Raw genomic sequence first — 22628 nt, 5'->3', positions numbered from 1 at the left:
AAAAAATTGTAAACCCTTCGTTTTTTCTCCAATTTACTTATTGCTATACTATCTATGTTCTACCAAAAAAAAAAATTAAACAGCTCCTCTGGGTGTTGCAGTTTCTTTGTCAGTTAGTATATAATAAGGCCAAACCTGCCAATCTTTCCTGTCCCAAGGTACCTATCACAGAGATCAAATATTGTTCCAAATGAACATTCGGATATGTTATAACTTGTCGCAAAATTTTAGTACAGTCAATATACTATATCCGGTAGATTTTTAGTCTCACAAGTGCATTTTTATACCACAATTCTAATTCTGTTTCCATTAAATTAGAAACGATACTATTCAACGTACTAAAATTTGATACGAAGTTCATCAAATTCTGCCTAAAACTAGAATCATATATCCTTTCTTATTCGAATGAAACACATTAAATTGTTCAACACTGCACAGCCGATTTTTCGATGCTAATAACTCAGTTCAGTTCTAAAAATTCTGAAATTTTATATTTTGGAAGTCTTGGGGGTAATTACCCCCCCATATCTAGGCCCTAATGGGTAGGTGCGGCAATTAGTCATCATCAATCGAAACCCATTACCTAAGCATTTTTGTAGTTTACCGGGGTTTTTCGATTTCAAAAATTATTATCAAATTAGTATTAGGTAGTAATTATTATTAAATGACCATTCGTTTATGAATCCAAGGGCCAACGTTATTAGTCATAATTCTAGAAGAATGGGATAAATATTAATTTCTCACACAAAATTTAGTCAGTTAGCAACATACTTTGAAAGGGCAACTTCTACCAAGTGAAAATTATTTATTTAAGAGTGGAGGCTTTAGGTCTTTGGAATCAGTGGTAAGAGACAACTGCAGGTACATACAAAAAAATTTCCTCAAAAAAAAAGACAACCGTTTGTTACATAAAGAATTGTTGTTGTTGATTTAGAAGTTTATATGTATTAACTTTAAATAATTTTCTTTCTTTAGGGACTGGGTGTAGGATTTCTAAATTTATCATTGGGAAGAAAGGGCTATTGTCAACGTAGTGCTCATAAACTCCTGGGTTTTTTATATTTGAAATTGTATGTATTCTTTGTGTTGGATAAGAGTGAAGATAATTTGTTGTGAGATTGATTTTTTCAATTTTGATACAGCTAAATCTTTTTCTTTTAGTATTCAGTATATTGAACAGTTTATAGTTTTAATCCCATTATTATTTTGGAATGTTAATTATGAAAACCATTCATTTTGCAGATATGTCACGAGCAACTAAGAGAAAACACGTTCTTAGAGAGATAGACGACTACTCCCCACCAACAGAGAACCAACAAATAGTAAAAATCGTTGAAAGTAAAGGAAATAATCTTCATGAAGTGGAGACAGCAGATAAAACCAGGTTTCTGGTTTCCATGCCGACGAAATTCAGGAAGAATATCTGGATCAAACGTGGTGATTTCATTATAATAGAGCCCATTCAAGAAGGTGTTAAGGTGAAGGGTGAAATAGTTAGAATTTTGACCAGTGAACATATTAAGTACTACAAACAAGACAATATTTGGCCCAATTTCGACAATAACAAGCGGCAATTAGAAGAAGTTGTCGATGATGATTTACCTATGAACACAAATCGAGTGCCGGCCATGGTTGAAATGTACAGCGACAGTGATGACTCTGATAGTGATAATGCAATTGATTCTGATAGTGATGAAAATGAAAAATAATTTTTAATTTAGTACTTATTATATAAATTGTAAATAAGCTTCATTTTGAAATACTTGTATAGATGAATTTTCAAATATAATAATTTAAAACTTATTTTTTTACATTTCTTTTATAAAGAAAAATAATTTCGTTATTTCTATGGTCATTACATATTCTCTGTGGTGTAATCTTTATAACCTCAATAACCTCACAGTCACAAATCATAAAATCTAAATTATATAAATATTTTCATTTTTTATTCTACTCTGTTATCTGTGATTTTTTATGGTTGAAAATGCAGCCGAATAAAATATTTCAAAGACTTTTTAGAAATACTTCCACTCTGCACAGACGTCATATACTGGATAAAAAAGAAAATCACTGCTTGATTTCTTGCAAAAACCAGAGATTAAACCATTACGTTAACACAAAATACAGTAATTTAGAACCAATACCCTTAGCTTCCAAAGGGTGGAACCACCACAAGTCTAAAGGGGACTTTTTTATGATAAATCCAATCGCTGAGGAAAATGAATATAAGAAACCTAAAATTCCTTTCAGCCAGTTGAATATTATGCCGGAATTAATAAAAACATTAGAAAAGGAAAATATTATGAAAGCAACCAGTTATCAAGCAGAAGCGATACCTGAATTGTTTGAAAACAATCATGTTTTATTAGGTGCAGAAACAGGATGTGGAAAAACTATTTGTTATTTACTTCCCTTATTGCAAACCATCGCTTCCATGAAAGATAGTAATAATGATGCACTGAATTCACCTCGAATCCTTGTTTTAGTACCTAGTAGAGAACTAGCCTTTCAAATTGGAGAAATGGCAAATATCTTGGCGGAGCCTTTAGATTTGAAAGTAAAAATATTGACAGGAGGTAAAATAAAAAAGAATATGATGAATCCACATTTTGAAAAGATTGATATATTGGTTGCAACACCTGGTGCTATTGGAAAATTATCAACTGTAGGAATATATAAATTGCAAAATGTTCAACATACAGTTTTAGACGAAGCAGATACTCTAACAGACGATAGTTTTGATGAAAGAATTAGTGTTTTATTAAGAAGAGTAGCACAGTCAAGATTAGTGTTAGTTTCAGCAACACTACCAAAATATTTACCTGATAGTTTAAAGCCCATTGAATCTGCTTTAGTTGAGGTCATCTCACCAGAGATTCACAGGCCTCTACTTCATGTACCCCAAAAATTTTTTAGAATTTCAAGGAGTGGAAAAGTTGGTCAGATGCTTCATATAGCAAAATCAAATAAAGAGCCACTTTTGATATTCACTAATCGTAATGAAACATGCAATTGGTTGGCCATGTTTTTAAGAGAGAATGGTCTAACATGTTCAAATATCAATGGTGATATGAATTACTATATAAGAATTCAACAGTGGAATGATTTTGTAGAAGGCAAGACAAGAATCCTATCAGCAACTGATATAGGATCCAGAGGTTTAGATACTATTGATATAAAGCATGTTGTGAATTACGAATTCCCACTTCATGCTGCCGATTATCTGCATCGTATCGGAAGAGTAGGAAGAATTGGCAGCCCCAAAGATTGTAAAGTTACAAACCTTATATGTGGGGGTCAAGAGATAACGCTTCTCCAAGAAATTGAGGTTTGTAAAGTTGGTTACTAGAAAACAAATATTCCAATGTCTAGATAGTTTTACCCAAATGTTTGTAGTTTTTTAATTAAGAATTTTCTCAAATGATTGGTTCCAAGGTCAAAATCGATTCCGTTTATAACTCTCAAAAGAAATGTGTTAGAGACTTTAAATTTTCAGGATAGGTTAGATAATGTGCAAAATCCATTCCGTGGTTTCGGAGTTATTTGCATCTAAAATGTTGTTTGCTAAATAATTAAAAAAATACCCATCTGACCAAATTGAAATCAGTTGCAAAATAGTGGAAAAAAATACGAGAAAATAGTATCATTGATAGATAAACATTTTCCCTTTGTAAATTTCCAAAATATCAGAAACTATCTGTCCAATTTCACTGAAAAAGTAGTTTTTACTCTTAGAAAATGATTTATTGGAAAGATCGATATCATCCGAAATGGACATATTTTAATGGCAATATACAAGGCGAGTCTTGAAGTGGTACATCAAATTCAGCTATGGATTCTTCTTATCAAATATTTTTTTCTTCATTTGCCATTTTAAGCTCAGGTGAAAGATGTTAAAATTCCAAAAAGAATGTTATTCTTTGTAACTTTCACATGATGAAATTAATTTCATGAGAGGAATCTATGATTAAATTTTAAGTCTAATAACATATATCAAAAGGGGATAATATTATAAGAGCAATTTTCCTGTCTTCAGATCAGTACTTTTTCTCATTATTTATAATTTTTCAGCTTTCAATCAGGAAAGGACAGCCAATCAGCAATGTTGACGGAAATATAACAAATCTTATACGAAGAAAACTTTTAAAGAAGAATAAAGATGCTATGTAAATATTTTAAATAAAACTATAATGTATATATATATTTTTTTTAAATGATATTATTCATTTCTAATTACTTTTACAGCTCTTGAAGAGCATAAAGCAGTTTATGCAATATACTATTGTTGCGCCACAAATAATAATAGTGAAGAGGAGTTCGATACAAAATAAAAAATTGCTCAAAACAAATTTCTTTAATGAATAACATTAAAAAATATCTATACAGAATATATTTCATAAAAACCTTAACCTATATACATTTTTTCAAAAGACTAAACTTTCAGTTTGATACCTTTCAAAACATGAGTGTTAATACCACTAATTTCTCCTCCATACCTGTGAGTTTCATGTCTAACATCACGTACCTAGAAAAGAACATCATTTGAGCAAAAAAAACACAAGTTAAAGTTAAGAAACTTACAGCGCCCTTCCTGCGAATTTGAGCTTTCCTATACTTATTCCTATGTTTAACTCTTGGATTCCTCTGCTCTTTCTTTCTATGAGGTGTGAGACCTTTATTTTTAGCCATTTGATAAGTGATAGGTCTTTTAGATAGAGCTGAAAAAGAAACCAATATTAAAAACCTATTTAAAAATACCTTCCCTGACAAAGCATGAAGGTAATAGATCTCAGTTGCTACACAGTAAATAAAATAATGTATTATTTTCAACTTACTCTCAGGTTCAGTAGTTTCTTGTTCCATATCAATATCATTAGCAATTTCATGAATTTCATCTTCTTCATTAAATTGTACTGTTTGCTCCTTAGGTATCTTTTCGCCTTTCTTTTTCTTCTGTGTTTCAACAGGTTCATCGACAACAAGATTTTGTAATAATTTAAGTTTTTTCTTTTTTGGTTCAGGAGCTTTTGTCATCTACATGAAAAAAAATGGATTAGTGAAAAAATTTACATACAAATTAATGACACTTACCTCTTGTGCAGAGGAGACCTCTTGTTCCAATAAAACTTCTATTTGGCTTTTTACAACTCCATCAAAAACTGCACGCAGTTTTTCAATTAAATTCTGATACTGTCTCAATCTTACCAAAACTGGATGATCTTGAGTTGAAATTCCTTCAGACTTTAACAGGAGGAACATCATAATATTTGTATTATAACTAAAAAAAAAATCAAGTCATAATAAATCATTTCCAATATTTGTAATCTTCAAAACTTACTTCAAAATAAGATCAGAAAAATTTTGAACAAATTCAGTCAATGGAGAGCTCTCAATTTCCCTACTTTTAAACTTCTCTTTAACAGGTTTCAAAAAACTATTGTATATCTCTGAGAATTCTGAAATAAAAATTAATTATGATTTGAACTTGATAATATGTAAGAAAAATTTCACCTTTGTAATCTTCTATGAGATTTGATAATTTATCTTCATCCTTTTTTTCTGGATTTACAGCCTCTTCATCCAAATCTGAATCATCTTCATCATCATCGACCTTAAAATAATAGTAAAATCATAGCAAGAACACTCAGAAATATATAGGTAATTATTTACGAGATGACTTCAACTGAACTTACATCTTTTACTCCCATACCAAACATCTCCTGCCATACTTCCCCTTCTAACTTTTTAGCTTCTTCCGCTTCGAACTCCCCAAACTGTAATTCTTTTTCATTGTAGGTGTTGGGGTTAACATAATCAGATGAGTAATACGCCTTTTTATTTCTTCCCCAAGCCTTTTCATGTGGTATATCATCATCATCTTCTTCTTGTCCTTCTATATCACTGTTTACCAACATATCCTCATCATCATCATTATCACTTTCGGCTCCATCAGAAAGAATGTTGAAAACTCCCTCCTAAAGAAAATTATGATGAGTTAATGAAATTTTTAAATGGTTTGAAACGTACCGGTTCTTCATCATCAGATTGATAGTTGCTCTTTCTGTATTTATTCAACAAATTTTTTTCATTCTCATTATAATCACTATCGGAATCGTAGCCGTCACTCATATTGAAATTCTTTAATCAATATATAACAAAGCAGTAATTCAATTAACAATTAGAATACAGAAAATTCAATGTATTAAACCAAAACAGCGGACTAGAATTCTCTATTTATTACACTCCACATTTCACTGAATCATTTATAGGTTATGTTTGAAGACCATAATCTCTAGAGGTTATGTCACAGAGTTCATTGTATATTTCTTCTTATTTCATAATTGCCCTCAAATATAGGAATATAACAGAAAACTACGAAAATATTCCGGAATTGAGATTTAGTTTGGTAATTGCTCTACAGAGGGCACCCAAATCTAATCTTATAATTATAGAATTCTATTCCATAGGGCATAATTTCATTTCATAGACATAATAAGAACCATAGACTTATTATAACAATAGGTCTATGATAAGAACAAAGACTGTCTGTGGTTTAATGGATAGATTAACGAAGTTTAATTGATTGAGGTTAAACTTATTTTGGAAATATTCAAATATTAACTCTCTAATTGAACCCTTAATTCAATTCATATTAAGAACAAACATTTTTCAAAGATGTCCACAAGATGGTATTAATTCAATTCACAGTACACTAGCGATTTACTATTGAATTTAATTATAGGTACCCTATTTATCAAAGAGGAAGTCCCCAATTGAGAGTTTTTCTCCCTAATTTTTGGATGAAACTAGTTAGGCCAACTCATGAACAACCCCCAAATGTTGTGCAATTTGCTTGTTCGATGGAAATGACTACTAACGATATAAAAAATTATCTCGAAAAGATTTACAAAGTAAAGACAGTTGATGTAAGAACAAGAATTGCTCTAGGAGAAATCAGAAAAGATCCTGGAAAGGGTTACGTAGTAAAGGATGATGATATCAAATACGCTTATATAACATTGGTAAGAACAGAAAAGAATACTGAGAAGATGTTTTGACTAATGTTTAATTTTTTAAGAATAAGGCAGAAAAATTTGAGTTCCCTGAATTGTATCCTGCAAAAGATAAAGATAAATCTGAAGAAAAAACCATGGAACAACTCAGAAAGGAATACTCAAATTTCATAGAAAAAAATAAAGAAAGACCTAATGTGCCTGGATGGTTTAGTATATAATATTTCATGTTGTTAGCTAGAATGAGATAAATAAAATTGTATATTCAAAACATTGCTGTTTCCCTTGAAAATTAGATGAAAGTTGATTTTTCACAATAAGACCCAAAAATAATTTATTGTGCTCCTGGTTTCTAGGGAAACAAATTGTTTAATCTATAGTGGCACTAAATTGAATTAAGTCTACAAATCAAAAATGCGTGTCACCTTTTGTACAGATTTGGATAAGAGTGTTGTAGTGACCAATTGTGAAAGGAGAGGTTGGATTCAAGTGGGGCCTGATGATGAATGGAATATTTACTGGGCTGGGACTCAAACATGTCGCAGCTTATTTAGTGTAGACAGTGGTTATCGTATGAATGATAATCAGTTAGTAGTTCAGATTTAGATATGCAACTATCAATGGAATAACTTGCTTCTTTCTTTTCAGAATCATTAATCATTTTCCGAATCATTATGAACTTTCCCGTAAAGATTTGCTGGTGAAAAACATTAAAAGATATCGTAGAGAATTGGAAAAGGAAGGAAGTCTTCTAGCTGAAAGGGGGGATGCATCTAAATATCTTCATTTGGATTTCATACCGATTACATTTGTGCTGCCAGCAGATTATAATATGTTTGTGGAAGAATACAGAAAGACCCCACAGAGCACCTGGATCATGAAACCTTGTGGAAGATCTCAAGGTTCAGGTATTTTTCTCATAAATAAACTGTCAAAACTGAAGAAATGGTCGAGAGAAGCCAAAACCCCCTTTCAGCAACATTTGACAAAGGAAAGTTACGTTATCTCGAAGTAAGAATATTTTTAAGAAGCTTGCTTTGTCATAGGAAGTATTTTTACTTGTGTTTCTATATTGAAATTTTCTCAGGTATATAGATAACCCTTTGTTGATTGGAGGAAAAAAATTTGATCTCCGCCTTTATGTTCTTGTCACATCATTCAGGCCACTGAAAGCCTACCAGTTTCGTTTGGGTTTCTGCAGATTTTGTACTGTGAAATATGATTCTAGTGTAGCAGAATTAGATAATATGTATGTCCATTTGACCAACGTATCTGTACAGAAGCATGGGGTGAGCATAATTCAATGCTATGTTTCCACATCGTAATGAAAAAAAATTAATATTTTCAGGGAGAATATAACTCATTGCATGGTGGTAAACTAAGCGTTCAAAATTTACGTTTACACTTGGAAAGTACAAGAGGAAAAGAGGTTACAGAAACCTTGTTTGATCAAATAAGCTGGTTGATAATTCATTCCTTGAAAGCTGTAGCTCCTGTTATAGCTACAGACAGACATTGTTTCGAGTGTTACGGTTACGATATCATTATTGATAATAAATTGAAGCCATGGCTTATAGAGGTATTTACTTACTGTGCTATTTTCGAGGAGTATCTGTATTAATTTTTTTTTTTTAGGTAAATGCTTCACCCTCTCTGACCTCTACTACTGCCAACGATAGAATTTTGAAACATAAATTATTGAATAATATATTTTCTTTAGTCACTCCACCTTCAGGAATGCCAGAGTAAGTAAAATTGTATGAACAAATAATTGAGGTAGAGAGTATATTCAAATAATTTTTTTTCAGTGTTAGATGGAACAAAATACCGACAGAAGATGCTCTTGGAGATTTTGAGCTCCTTATTGATGAAGATTTGATAAATTTGCAAGATGGGGATAGTCATTATTTGGTGAAAAATAGCTACAAATGGAAATAAGTCTGCATCTTTTTGAGAAAATATTCAACATCCCGATAACAATAATTATACAATGCTCAATATTTCACTAAATACAAAATGGCCTTATGAAAAAATTAAAGCATCAACTTGATGACATATTTTTGAAATGAACTTCAGTTATACGCACTACAAAACTTCGATTTGGATGTTAAAGTTTTAATCTTAAGGATAGTCTTCATGTCATATTTTTTTTTTTTATTAATTTATTACAAATTTACAATCTACTCAATTCGGTAATAAGTAAATATTTTGTGTGGTCTTGATTTCAGACAGTTACCATCCGGTTACGGAAGACTGAGTTCTATCCACAAAGATCTTCTGGCCATGTCCTTTTGAGTTTTCTTGTATGAGTGAGATTAAAAAGAGGAATGTTTTTTTTTTGCTTGAATCATCTGCGATATAACAAATTTCATTATAATTTCACCATTGGATAATTATCCTTGGAAGGATACATTCTTCCAGGTTTGTCCGATATACTTGTTCTTCAAGTAGATGAATAATTTTTGTTCCAATTTGCTTAGGAGGACTTCAGCATTGATCAATGTTTTTACAAAACTTACCCAAAAAGCTAATCTAGAGACCCTAAAATCATTCCTGAAAAATTATGGGGATGAGCTGCATCGACAATTGGCTGAAATATTGAAAACCGAAACTGAAGCAATAGTAAATTTAGCTGAATACAGGCGCGGATCCAAGGGGGAACGTTCCCCCCCCAAATGGCCCAGGCACCTCTTAAATTTTGCCGGCCCTCCTAGAATTTGACATACTAAGACTCAAGATCAGCAAAAATTTCACCTTCAATACATTTTGTGAAAACCCATATTAATGAACGGCAAAAAAAAAATGACGTTCAAAAATGGCGGAAGTGTCTGGGGTCCACATTTTCAGTATCTAAAAGTTCCTTCCCAAAAGTGGGGCCTGGTTACTAGTGGTTTTCAATGTCTGAGGTATTTACACTTGACACTTTACGCTTGACACTTGTCAACTAAATTTTTCATTGACAAAATTTTGAAGGTTATAAATGGTGGATCTCTTTTAATTTGTACATAACTAAAGGTGGATTCATATACAAGCTTTCCCCATTTCCGCGTATAGATGTCTGATTGGCTGTTAAAATAGAAGGTGCTTTTCAAGGTTAACAATCTGAAAGTCAATACACTTTCAACTTTTTTTATTGAGGAAAGCGCTATTTTTGATGAATTTTATGTTTCGTGACAACCTTTTGCTGTTTTACGGTTCTGACTTATTAGTAATCACAAGCATAACCTAAAATAAAATGGAAAGTAATAATATTCATTTACGAAACTTTTCCATAGAAATCGTATCGATTTTCTAGATACCGATCATCAGCTTACATGTCTATCTAATGGTTAATTAGTTAACCTTAATGAGGTTACCTCATTAAGGTTTTTAATTATATTCCTACTCCTATTCAGATTATGAATATCTTCTGGACTATATAAAAAGTCACTTATGGATGGATCTCATATGGACAGGACGTGCTGAATATTAAGCTTCCCGCGGAAAGCTAAAGCTTGCATATGAATCCACCTTAATAGTTCTTAATGGCTCTGCCAACCAAAGTGGGCGTGGTTACCTAACCTAACCAGAATTCGACATATAAGGAACACCAACTTGGTAACCAAGGTGATATCCTGACCATACCCATAGTAGTAGAAGCTGTTTGAAGTTTTAGCAGCAGATGTTATCACCTGCTTCTAAACAGCTTCTAATATCTATGAATTTTTTATATAAAAAAGATTGAGAATGAAAAAACTTTAATTTGATTATTTATTCTATATACAAGTGAGATACATAAAATTGAATTCCAGAGTAACATTGATAAATATCCATAATTAATATCAGAATAATTATGACAAATAATGACCACTGAGAATCTTTCAAAAACATCAATTTTGCAATATTCTCAAAAATTTCATTTGGAGATTCAGCTTTAATATTGAATTAAAGGGTAAGTTTTTAACAATACATATACCATAATTAAAAGTTATGTGAAGTTGTAAAATATCAAGTTCACATAAATTATGAATATTTACCTAATACTTTATGTAAAGAAGAGAAATCGTAATATGATTACAAAACAATCAGTTCAAACATCAAATGGATATGTCTTCAATTAGTGGGTTATCATGAAATAACGATTTTGCAATCATCAGTCTTTCCATGTTTATTTCAAACACTTTTAATTAATTGTTTTTCTTTATCAATGAGGCAAGATAGCATTTTCAATTTATTACAGAGTATAAAGATCATAAATGAGGCTGCACAAAAAAAATTTAAGCCAGAATGATTTTCAGGAATTAGCAATTTTATTTTTCTTTGATAATATTAGATTTTTTTCCAATAACAATTTTTAGTCATAAAAACACTTCCAAAATATATCAAATTAGTACAAATATTATGGAATTGTTATTTTTTTTAATCACCACATCACCAAACAATAGTGAAAGGAGGTGACACTACAAATATATACATATAAATAAATTAATCCAAATAAATAAATCACACAGAAACTTACAAACAAAAATGGAATGAAAAATAAAGCTTTATGATTTCAACAACAGTGTTTGTGATTCAAATTGCTGTTGCTTAATGAGGAAACATCCCAGTTTATAAGGAAACATAACAAACAAAAATAACATTATGTCATGTTATTTTTATACAAAAACCGTTATGTATAATACTTATATATAATTAACATGACATAGTATTTTCATAGATAAATAAAACGAAAAAAAGTCAACACTCTTGTTTTACGTCAGATTGAAACCTAGAAGTATATTGATTAGTCTCCGAATTATTTGGAATATATACTTTTACACAAATAAATAATCGTTTGAACATTCCCTCAAAAACATCACAGCATTAATACCCTACGGAAATTGGAAATTGACTTCAAAAAGTCTCAAAAATGACTATTGTAGATTCATTTTTTGTCATTATGTAGCTGCCTTCAAAAAGTGGTAAGTCTATCCAAAGTATTCTAATTCTATACCTTGTGAAACATCGATTAGTGGGAAGACATTTAAATATATGATGGTTACTACTGAAAGTTGCGAATGCTATATTAAAAAAATTAAGTACAAGCAATAAAAAAGTTAAAACAATGAAAAATTGATAAAACACACTATCTTCAAAATTCCTGAGATATAAAAGGAACCTTGAAGATGTAAAAAAATGAGACTTTCATTTATTGATGATTATATGTGGGATGAATAATTATGAGAATTGTAATAATTAATTATTGTTACCTTGTATAAAAAAGTCTTATCTGAAACCTACCGAATCATAAGTACATATATATGTGTCATTAACTTGCACCGATATACCAATTTCAAGATTCAAACTGACAAAAATGGATCACTTATGGCCCCAAACAAGCACAAATAAATATATATTTGAGAAAAAAAATATGGCAACTTCTTTGTTCTGGCAGTGAATTTAGTGTATAAGAACACATAAATAAATATATTGAGAGATTATATGAATCTTTGACTTTTACACATATTTCAAAATAGATTAGTCATTTAAATTCGAGAGAAAAACTTTGATTGAAACAATAACAGGTCAAAGAATAATTAGTATTTTCATGGATAATTTACTCTTCAGAATATTTGATTATTGTTTTTTCTTTTTTTTTTGAAAATTCAAAAAGAGAGGGTACAGCAGTATTTTAAATATGTTTGGTTAGATAATATCATTTTCACGTAAGAGTTAATTATCCCGAATATCTCCATTTATCATACACCAATTGTTTTTCAACCTTTGCAACAGGACAAAGAAGTGAAACAAAAATAACACCATAATAATGTCACCTCTTTATCAAGTTTCCTCAACATCTGAAGGAGCATCTAGTGCGCTGTGCAAAGTTACACTTACCCCTCTATTCAAACTGATAGCAGGATAAAAAACTCCATATAGATCTCTGAAAGCTATATTACCTTGTGGTTCTTCATTAACAAAAAACGAAAGAGTATGCTGATCTAAATCCAAAAGAACACCGATGCTGGAACCTGCCGAGATTCCGCCTTCTACACGCTGTTCATGAGCACCAGCATGTTGAAACCATGAACGTTGCCTGTCTATATACATGGCCCATCCTTTGTCATCTTTTCCTGAAAAGAACATATTATTGGATTTAATAATATATAATTGGCTTACACCTGCACTTGGTAATGAATAATGAAAATTCAAAAAAAAAAAAAAAGAAGTACAATTTCCAGGTGTGTAATATACAGTCCATTCAGGAATTATTGACATCGAAGTAGGCCATGAACGTCTAGTCGTGGCTTTATTTCTGGTTACAAAAATATCACTAAAAATTGCTATGGTTCATCATAGAAATAACCAGTATAAATTATTTTCATCATTTTTGTATACGAAAGATCCTGAATTTTCGAAATTACGATTATTACGAAGGGACACATTCAGTCATGATTTCATAAATTGAAATTCAGATTATATAACGTAAAAATATAGTGAAATGCTATCTCATTTCAAGGAAATCCAATGAAGAGATATCTATTCATTTAAGAGTCGCCCAAGAAAGATCCCATTGAAGATCATTAAAATATGCATATTCCTCTTCACCAAAAACTCTTCAAAAATTATTGCATTACTGATGGACACTGGATACCAACCTGCTTGCAAAATTCTTATCAAATAACTCTTATGGATCATTTAAACTGTGGTGTCTAAACTGGTGAAGAAAACAGAAAAAACTGGTTGATAAATTTAAATAGTGTAGCTTAGTGAATGGAAGAACCATATCATAATAAGACAGAAATAAAATTCAAAGAATCCATTTAGTATATGAAAAATTTTCATATCACAGTTGTACTCTCAAAATTGGAACCAATTTATCAGCCGAAGTGTAAATTACTTTCTAAAGTCACTATTTATTGAAACTGTTCATGACATGAATGATTGATTAAACTTGTATGAAAAATATAGGTACTATTTGTACTCGAGTTTTCTGTTTTTTATTGAAATGCTTTTATACTAGTTTCTATTAAATTACATAAATTATAACAGCTTTAACTCACTCACTAAAAGCATTTTTGCATGGAATTATTTTTAATTTGTGAATTTTAAAATTTTATTACATTCTATTCAAGTGGGTAAGAGGTGAAGAAATTCTTGTTACTCTTCTGAATATATTTTTCGATTAAATAGTCAGTAAAAATTCTATAAAGCAATTATTCTATAAAGCAAATTATTAGATTTTTGGATTACTCATTGAAGAACAAAAAACAGATATAACAATACTTAATTTCAATATAGAATATAAATAAACTATAGATGCAATGCCAAGACTGTGTTTAGCAATCCAATTATAAAATAATTTTCTCTTCATAGATTTATATAATCCTCATGATCACCACTGTCAAAACAAAACATCCAGGTAAAAATCCAAATATCCAGCATTCAAAATAGTGCTCCTTCTACGTTTACCCTTGAATATACTTGAAAAAAATGTTTTTTTCTTTCTAGAGTCCACTGTTGAATAATGCTGGCATTTTCAAATAACCAAGTTTCCTTCAGATAAATGAATTTCACATTTTGTTGCAAATATTCTCTGTATTCACCATAAAATCGTACTCAACTTATTATATGTTTCTGTTTATCAATAAGAATTTTCCTTTTATCAACTGTTTTGAACTTCTAACCAATTAAGTTTATGTAATGTTGTCTTTGATTGATTAAAATCCAGATGCTTTTTGGTCAAATTTCATCCAGGCTGATATATTTGTTGCTTTTTGCTCGGCTTCTGGTAACAATCAAATCATTCAATGATTCTTTGAAGGTGAAATCGTATTGCACAGGTTTTCTTCCACTAATAATCCATGTTGTTAGGACTTGCCTTCTTCTTTTTTCAAACAGTACTGTGAGAAATACTCAAATAAACTAATCAATGTGTGTTTGAAATTGATACATTTTCAAAATTTCTTCGATCAAAACCAATAACACAAACAAACTGAAATCTAACCTCCTGTCAATGACATTTCCAATGCCAACCCGAAATCTGCAATTCAAAATGTTACTGAATGAGCCAGTACCAACTTAATTTCGATTTTCCAAAGCCACCCGGGATGTCAATAATTCCTGAATGGACTGTATATCATACGATATTAATTAACTATCTGGTTGATGTATCAACAAAAATGCCATCAACACAACCATTGTCAAACAGAAGATTTCCACGCCATTTCATAGCAATCATAATCGAAAGTAAACAAGGAGAATGTGCGTCATCAAGGGAAAGTAGCGATATTATTGGATTTGATTTCAAAGGTTCAATACTTGGGGTAACAAACCAAATTATCACCAAAGAAGATAAGATAATTGTGTAAACACTGACTGTTTTGTCACCAGATTGTGTAAATATTCAAAGACCTTTGGCCATTGACCTTGAAGCGTGAATAAATGGTAAATATTGAATTTTAAATGGCTTACCTAACATTTTATCCCTAGCTACATCAATCCTTGCAATACCAAAAGCTGGGTCTGTATCTGCATTAAATTTCTCGATTGTGAATTCCCAGTAGTGTACGCCACGGCTAAAACCAACGCTTCCCAAAGCTACCATATGTTCCCAACCTTCTCCAGTTACATTCATAGCTTCCTGGGAATACTGCAGGCCAGAGCCGGACAGTATAGGGTCGAATGTAAACCACGCCACTGTAATAAGAAATTATATTTGAAAGGAAATTTTGAGGATATTTTTTCAACATGCCTCTAAGCAAACATTCTATTCTAAACAGGATACTCACTGAATGTTTGCATTATTGGAACGAGTTTGGCTATGAATAAAAATAGAAAAATCATTCATTTGCGAAACAATCATTGCAACTAAACAATATCTGCGTTCTCTATTGTTTGTTCTCTTTTAAACATTAATTATGGATTAACTTATCGATAAATTTTGACGGTTTTCTACACTTTTTTTATTCATTTCATACTAAATTTTTTCCCTATTTTATTTTTGATTTATCCTTCAACATCTATCACTCTTAAATTAATTCTGCTTAATACACTGCGCAAAAAAATTAACGCACATTCTGAAAATCTCAATTTCAATGAAAGTTAACTCTACATTGACTTTATAACTTATTTTTTATGTTCTCTCGGGAAGGTTTTGAACGAAACAAGATACATTAAATGGAAGAAAAATTCAGGATTCCACCGAATCTTATGTGAAAGAAAAGAAATAAACAATTTTCAAAATACTGGAATGCTGATAAGTGATTTAATACTTGGTATTTCCACCCCTTGCGTTAATTACAGCTCGGCAACGACGGTTCATACTCAAAATCTTAAAATGTTCTGATCTTATCCTTCCCAGATTTCTCTGAGTTGGATTACTAAGTCATTAAGAGTAGCTGGATGATTTTCTGAACTTCTCAGCCTTCTATTGAGGTTGTTCCAAACCTGCTCAATCGGATTGAGATCTGGACTTCTTGATGGCCATTCCATTCGAGAGACTTCAATCTGGCATTATCGTCTATAAAAATGAAATTTTCACCAATGTATGGGTCAAATGGAACTACATGCTCTTCAAGAATGTTCCTTATATACCTATCAGCATTCATAGCTCCATTATCAACGACCACTAGGTCTGTACGAGCAGTCAAAGATATTCCACACCATACCATAATCGATCCTCCCCCGAAACCAGTAGTATTCAGGAAATTACACTGAGCATATATTTCATGTGGACAATAGGGAACGTCGATCACAATGGTAGAGGCAGAATCTAGACTCATCTGTGAAGAGAACTCTTTCCTAATCAGCCTCTTCCCAATGGATATGCTCTCTCGCAAAATCCAAACGCGCCCTTCGATGGGCTGGGGTAAGAGCTCGGCCTCTTGCCGCGACACGAGGCCTTAAATCATATTTTCTGAGGCGATTTCTGATTGTCTGAGTGCTAATTTGCACCCCATGAGTTTGTTCAAGCTGATTTTGAAAGAGGCGAGCGGTTGCAAACCGTTGTCTCAACGAAGAAACTCTCAAGTAACGTTCTTGAATGGCAGTTGTTACCCGTGGTTTACCCTGTCCTGGTCTTCGGACATTCATACCTGTCTCCATGAATCGCTGCAACATTCTGGACACACTTGTATGGGAAACTACAAACCTTTCTGCAATTCTTGTGTATGTCCACCCTTCTTCTCGAAAAACTTCCGCTTGGGCACATTCCTCTTGGGTCAAATTGCGTGTTTCGCGTTGCATAGCGATCGAGTGTAGAAAATAAAACGAAAGAAAAACTATTGATCACTAGACTTGATCGAGAACAACTGATTTCAGAATGGAGCCAATACATCCAAAATCTGATAATCTCATCTTTTCTTATTCCTGCTGGGAAAAAACATCTGTATTGAAGAAAAACGTTGAAAGTGGATAACATATGCATGCATAATTCTGATAAAAATAATTATCATTGAGAACACCTTCAGTTGTAGAATAAATTTGAGATTTCCATAATGTGCGTTAATTTTTTTTGCGCAGTGTAATTATCGACAAAATATTTATTTCATGTGGAGGCAGTATGATTCTTTTCAAATTGACAGTAATCCCATAAGTACTTCAAATTACCTTCGGCTGTCTGTAAACCAATGAGTTCGCTATATTCTCCTTCTCCAGAATTGTTGAACGCTTTGACTCTTGCATTATACATTGAATTGAAGTGTAGACCATCAACAGTGCATATAGTTTCTACACCGCAATACACCTCCTAAATCAATATACTTTATTAGAAACTATTTCCACTGTTTCTTGGTAAAAATCTATTATCCAATTTCAAAAGTAAATTTCACTGATTGAAAAAAAAAACTCACCCTAAAATCTCCCCCATTACCGTCATCTAATTCTAAAACGTATCCTTCAACGTGACTGTGAGCAGGAGGCCTCCAAGCAACTGTTACGGAATTATTCTCAGCACTACATTCCTCTGGCATCATGGTAGGAGCACCAGGTGCTGTATTAAATTTTGGAATAATTGTTAATACTACATTAACACATGTTAAAAATTGCATTCAGCAGATTTAGGTATAGGTAAACATAATCATGAATTTTCTAAGCATATGCATAAATATTTCTCTCATTGCTTGGAAATATTTAATCGGAAACTCAATAAATTTCAAAAGAATCGTTGTATTCAATGGCAAGACATCAGAGGTTGGGGGAAAATGTCATTGTCAGTCTGTCAATACTTATGATTTTAAGATTCTATTTCAAAAGTTTCATTATATACAGGAGGATTAAATTGTAATTCATTAAAATTTTATTATGAAAAACGATGAAATCGAATGAATCATAATTAATCCTTCAGTCTACAATGAGAAACGTTTGCAATACAATCTCAAAATTAATTTTGTAAGCAGTAAAAGGTTTGTTTCCACGTTCTAGCAAACGATATTTCAATTGGATTGCTGACGTTATGCCATTTTGAATATATTCCCCTAGGAGAGATTTAAAACATTACTATTCTTGAAGAATTTTATTTCAGGCAAATAATATCATGCAAAATTTCAAATCCCACTTCCCAATATATTGTCATTGCATAGAAGTATTACTCTTTAAAAATTTTGAAATACAGATATATGGGTAATTTTTAATATTGTGAATATTCGAAATTGATTCCTCGCATATCACTTGGTAAAACACCTTCAATATTAATAAAAGAAAATAAATAAAAAGTGTTTTATTTATTTTCTTTTATTAATATTGTGAATATTATTAGTTTCAATGAATATAACATTCTTGAAAAGCTGAAGGAGGTAAAACCTACGAAAGAGATGATATTAAATAAAAACTTCAGGTAGCTAAAAGGAAATGAAGAGTTGATTAATTTGATAAACCAATATTGAACATGATTAGAAAATATGTATTATTTTATTAGGAGCCAGTAGGCAAACGCCAAATTTACAGAAAATAAAAAGATTCTCATTGTTTTGAAGAAATTGTATCAGTCTTTCCAGAAATTAGCTGGCTGAATTTATAGTAAAATGTAGATTATATGAAGTTAATACACAGTAGTAGATCGTCCAAATGGAAATAGACTATTTGACAGTAAACCAAACATTATACTATTCAATGATATTCTCATAGATTTGAATTTTTAAGAACGATATGCATTAATTCGAAAAAAAAGTTGTAACATATGAAAAAAAAAGCTATAAAAACTAGAATAATTCGAACCTATTATCACTTAAGACAAACTGAAAAGGGACGATGGCGTCAAGAATTAATTAAAAAAAGGAGTTTTATATAATACACTTGATTCTTTGAATATTCAAGTGTAATAATATTCCTTTTTTGTTATTTCTTAATGCTAGAACTTTGAGGGAAATTGATGTGAATTGAAAATATCCACTCTATATGAATAATTATTATTATCGTTTGAACTGGGGTCGTTCTGCTTTTATGAACAATAAACACCACTGAATAATTTGAGAGGATTTTGAAAATTTGTCAAATAGCCTATGGATAAGAAAAATATTGAAATTGTTTCAAGAAAACTCCCTTAGTACATCTATAATAAGTAGAAATCTATGAATAGTCGAAAAATTGTAATAATTTTTCGATATTCATTAATTTTCTGCATACTCATATCACAAAAATTCCGTTTTACATGCATTTCATGCTTTATTTACCTGCTGGCACTCTCTCTTCTCCATCTACATATGCTGCATTTGGATCAGAAAAATGTTATTCAACTGAAGCAAAATTTTATAACTCATTTTTGAATATGTGATATGTTAAAATCAACATTCATGAAATTTCCTTGTTTTTATTCATATCCATTTATTAGTTATTTTAACCTGATTAAATAAACACTTATCACCAACAAATAGTGAAAAATCGGTCCCAATGAATGAGTACATATATGAAAAAGTTAATTCAAGAACAAATTCATTAAATTGCTTATGAAAATAATAAATAATCGAATAAATTTAAGCGGTACCTACGTTTCATTTGTATAAAATTAAGCTGTTCAATTGCTCTAAGTACAGATTTATCATCAAGGGTGAGATCAAAATGAGGCGATACACGTGGTGCTGTCCACTCTTTATGCCAGGATTGATCTGTATTTGAAACTCTTCCGATCAACATGGAACTAACCTGAAAAACAATTTTTTAATTTTGGCAATTACCATTTTTAATAAAATCTTTTTACTTGTAAGAAAGCAGAACTATCTGTTTCTTTCAGTGCCTCAATACAAAACTGAAGTAAAGCTGTAGTTTGTTGCAACCGACTCGTACAAGTGGTTACTTGCTCTTTTAAGGCCCTTATTCTAATCTCCTTATCTTGTCTAATGCATTCTAGGAGTTGAGCTCGTCTTAAATGTATAGCTTCTATAAGAGCATCGCATTGAGCAGTAACAATGGCCTCAAAATCCTCACAGTTTTCCTAAAATTAATAAATAAAAAGAAATTATCAAAAGTTGAAAAATTATTTAATCTTTTACTTACATTAACTTTATCACTCATTCCTTTAAGACGTTGAATAAATTCAGTTGTAGACTTAGCACGTTCAGAAAGTTGTTGCAAATTGTGAGATAATTCAGTCTGGAAATGAAAGAAATTGAATAGTTTATAAGTGAAATAATCATTTGGCATAATTATATCAATATGAGAATAAAAAATTCCACCTTTTGAGCTTTACACATCATCCCAAGACTTTGCACATCATGAGCTGCATGTCGTGTATCCATTAAGCAAACTGCACATACACTAATCTTACAAACTAAGCAATACATTGTCAACATTTCATCTCCATGTTCTATGCACTTCCCATCTTTTGCTTTAGACATCAAAAATGCTCTTTGAGATTCAGTGAGTACATGTTTTGCTAATGGTCCCCTAAGAGGGTGGCATGATTCTCTACAAGAATCGCAATAAAGAATTTCACATTGTTCACACATAATTGTGGCATCATTGTGGGGTTCAGACTCGCACATCTGGCATTTCAAATGGAAATTTCTCAGTTCTCCATATTTATCAACAATGTTTTTCATTACTCTATATCTCGGCAAATTATATGCTCCATTTTCATCAAAGTACACTACTTTTGAGCACAATGGGCAAATTAAACTCAATGCACTGTATATAACTCCATTAGGAGATCCAATATAACTATTAGGCCTGGATGTGCAAACAACTCCACTGTCTGTTTCACTTAATATCGACAATTTGTCGCTTTCTTGGTAGTCTCCTGAACTGCCAGAGGCTACACTTTCTGCATTGTCTGAAGTGGCTTGGGATACTTGTTGTGTTGGAGGTGTTTGAATTTGTATAGCACAATTTAAGCATAATGCATGATAACATGGTAATAACACGGGATTACTGTATAATTGTTTACAAAATGCACAACGTAACTCGTCCTCCATTATTTGTCAACTTGTCTTGCGAAATGAATTGTTATGATGTCTATGACATAATAACTTTGAACTACTGATAAATGAATATGTCGCCAACATTTGAATTTTCAGCAACTACTGCTTGAACTACATAGAGAGTTTTTAGATTTTGATAAATACAAAATTTCTATATCTTTTTATAAATAATCATTCTGTGTTATAATTTCATAAGAGTCAACAATAATTCTCTGAGAGGCATAAACAAGAATTTGTTCTGAACTTCAGAATTAATAGATTAATGTTCAAGTAGTTTTAATGAACTATAAGTATTTTGGAACTAATCGGATAGATCATTAAATTCTAACCTCATTCAAAATAAAAAATTGTGGATTAATAATTTTAATAGCTATATTTTGATTTGAACATGTTGCGAGTGCTATATTCTCAAATAAGAAAAAAAAATCTGCTCAAGATTCAGTCAGCCTTTTTTTCTGATGATTCCGTAAATCAGACACCCGCGATCGAAAAATCTCCTGCGCCACTTGGCTTTGCGAAATCTTATGAGAAATTCGAAGAAATTACCAAAGTTCAACCTGAGACACCGGAGACATTTGAAACTTTGTTAAGGAATTCAAAGTTCATTGATGTAAGGAATATATTCAATTTGGGTATAAAATGAGATTCATTGAAAATTATAATTTCAGTTAGGGGATCCTTCCAATAAAATAGTAATTGGAAAAATATTTCATGTTGTAGAAGATGATTTGTACATAGATTTTGGGTGGAAATTCCATTGTGTTTGCCCTAGACCCAAAAAAAGTTCTAAGTGAGTACATTAAAAAAAATGTAATTCAGTCTATTTATGCATTCCCTAATTTATGTTTTAGTGAATATGTGAGAGGAGCTAGAGTAAGACTTCAAATCAAGGATCTGGAATTATCTTCAAAATTCTTGGGCTATGAAAAAGATTTAACACTATTAGAGGCCAATTGTTTCTTATTGGGCTTAGTGCAAGATAGGTCCAAAAAAGTATAGAGATATTTCAAATAGATTTTATACACATAAAATAATAGGTACTAGTTATACAAGTATTATAAGAACAAAAATAACTGATAGATTCTTCTGATACCTTAATTATATAATAATTCATAAATAATAAATTGTATATTAATAAATTTCCTGAACTCCTAATAAGAATTTTTAACCTATCTGTTCAAAAATTAATATTAAATTTTATTTAATCCTCATACTATGGTCTAAAGGAAATATTTGAGAG

The 22628-nt window shown here is 31.2% G+C and overlaps 7 protein-coding genes across 8 annotated transcripts; 5 read left to right on the top strand and 2 right to left on the bottom strand.

Moving 5' to 3' along the window:
* Positions 1 to 1244: 1244 nt before the first annotated feature.
* On the top strand, positions 1245 to 1709 carry LOC123685385 (probable RNA-binding protein EIF1AD). The gene has a single exon (XM_045625041.1). The coding sequence runs from the start codon at positions 1245 to 1247 to the stop codon at positions 1707 to 1709; it is 465 nt and encodes a 154-aa protein (XP_045480997.1).
* Positions 1710 to 1984: 275 nt separating this feature from the next.
* On the top strand, positions 1985 to 3349 carry LOC123685384 (probable ATP-dependent RNA helicase DDX28). The gene has a single exon (XM_045625040.1). It carries the CDS (start codon positions 1985 to 1987, stop codon positions 3347 to 3349), a length of 1365 nt encoding a protein of 454 aa, XP_045480996.1.
* Positions 3350 to 4339: 990 nt separating this feature from the next.
* On the bottom strand, positions 4340 to 6281 carry LOC123685253 (something about silencing protein 10). The gene is made up of 8 exons (XM_045624894.1): positions 6028 to 6281; positions 5694 to 5975; positions 5512 to 5611; positions 5339 to 5456; positions 5092 to 5278; positions 4836 to 5034; positions 4582 to 4718; positions 4340 to 4525 (listed from the first exon to the last, which is right to left on the bottom strand). The coding sequence occupies exons 1-8, from the start codon at positions 6127 to 6129 to the stop codon at positions 4433 to 4435; spliced, it is 1218 nt and encodes a 405-aa protein (XP_045480850.1). The 5' UTR covers positions 6130 to 6281; the 3' UTR covers positions 4340 to 4432.
* A 247-nt stretch (positions 6282 to 6528) lies between these two features.
* On the top strand, positions 6529 to 7284 carry LOC123684638 (probable 39S ribosomal protein L23, mitochondrial). The gene is made up of 3 exons (XM_045623960.1): positions 6529 to 6689; positions 6743 to 7022; positions 7079 to 7284. The coding sequence occupies exons 1-3, from the start codon at positions 6676 to 6678 to the stop codon at positions 7232 to 7234; spliced, it is 450 nt and encodes a 149-aa protein (XP_045479916.1). The 5' UTR covers positions 6529 to 6675; the 3' UTR covers positions 7235 to 7284.
* A 74-nt stretch (positions 7285 to 7358) lies between these two features.
* On the top strand, positions 7359 to 9078 carry LOC123684637 (polyglutamylase complex subunit TTLL1). Its single transcript, XM_045623959.1, has 6 exons — positions 7359 to 7600; positions 7662 to 8024; positions 8101 to 8302; positions 8362 to 8592; positions 8649 to 8758; positions 8822 to 9078. Exons 1-6 carry the CDS (start codon positions 7428 to 7430, stop codon positions 8949 to 8951), a joined length of 1209 nt encoding a protein of 402 aa, XP_045479915.1. The 5' UTR covers positions 7359 to 7427; the 3' UTR covers positions 8952 to 9078.
* Positions 9079 to 10742: 1664 nt separating this feature from the next.
* On the bottom strand, positions 10743 to 21422 carry LOC123684297 (E3 ubiquitin-protein ligase TRIM9). Of its 2 annotated transcripts, XM_045623494.1 has the most exons (9): positions 20645 to 21422; positions 20466 to 20561; positions 20170 to 20403; positions 19961 to 20114; positions 19646 to 19678; positions 17828 to 17967; positions 17586 to 17724; positions 15450 to 15674; positions 10743 to 13108 (listed from the first exon to the last, which is right to left on the bottom strand). In XM_045623494.1, the coding sequence occupies exons 1-9, from the start codon at positions 21380 to 21382 to the stop codon at positions 12816 to 12818; spliced, it is 2052 nt and encodes a 683-aa protein (XP_045479450.1). In that variant the 5' UTR covers positions 21383 to 21422; the 3' UTR covers positions 10743 to 12815. The 2 variants fall into 2 exon arrangements, with proteins under 2 accessions (XP_045479450.1, XP_045479451.1); XM_045623495.1 differs by lacking the exon at positions 19646 to 19678 and having other exon boundaries at positions 20645 to 21420.
* A 274-nt stretch (positions 21423 to 21696) lies between these two features.
* Positions 21697 to 22527, top strand: LOC123684127 (28S ribosomal protein S28, mitochondrial). Its single transcript, XM_045623266.1, has 3 exons — positions 21697 to 21998; positions 22057 to 22178; positions 22240 to 22527. The coding sequence occupies exons 1-3, from the start codon at positions 21777 to 21779 to the stop codon at positions 22385 to 22387; spliced, it is 492 nt and encodes a 163-aa protein (XP_045479222.1). The 5' UTR covers positions 21697 to 21776; the 3' UTR covers positions 22388 to 22527.
* Positions 22528 to 22628: the final 101 nt, after the last annotated feature.

Source organism: Harmonia axyridis, chromosome 7 (assembly GCF_914767665.1).
Source record: "Harmonia axyridis chromosome 7, icHarAxyr1.1, whole genome shotgun sequence".
Classification (NCBI taxonomy): Eukaryota; Metazoa; Arthropoda; class Insecta; order Coleoptera; family Coccinellidae; genus Harmonia; species Harmonia axyridis.
This window is presented reverse-complemented; position numbering and strand designations above follow the sequence as displayed.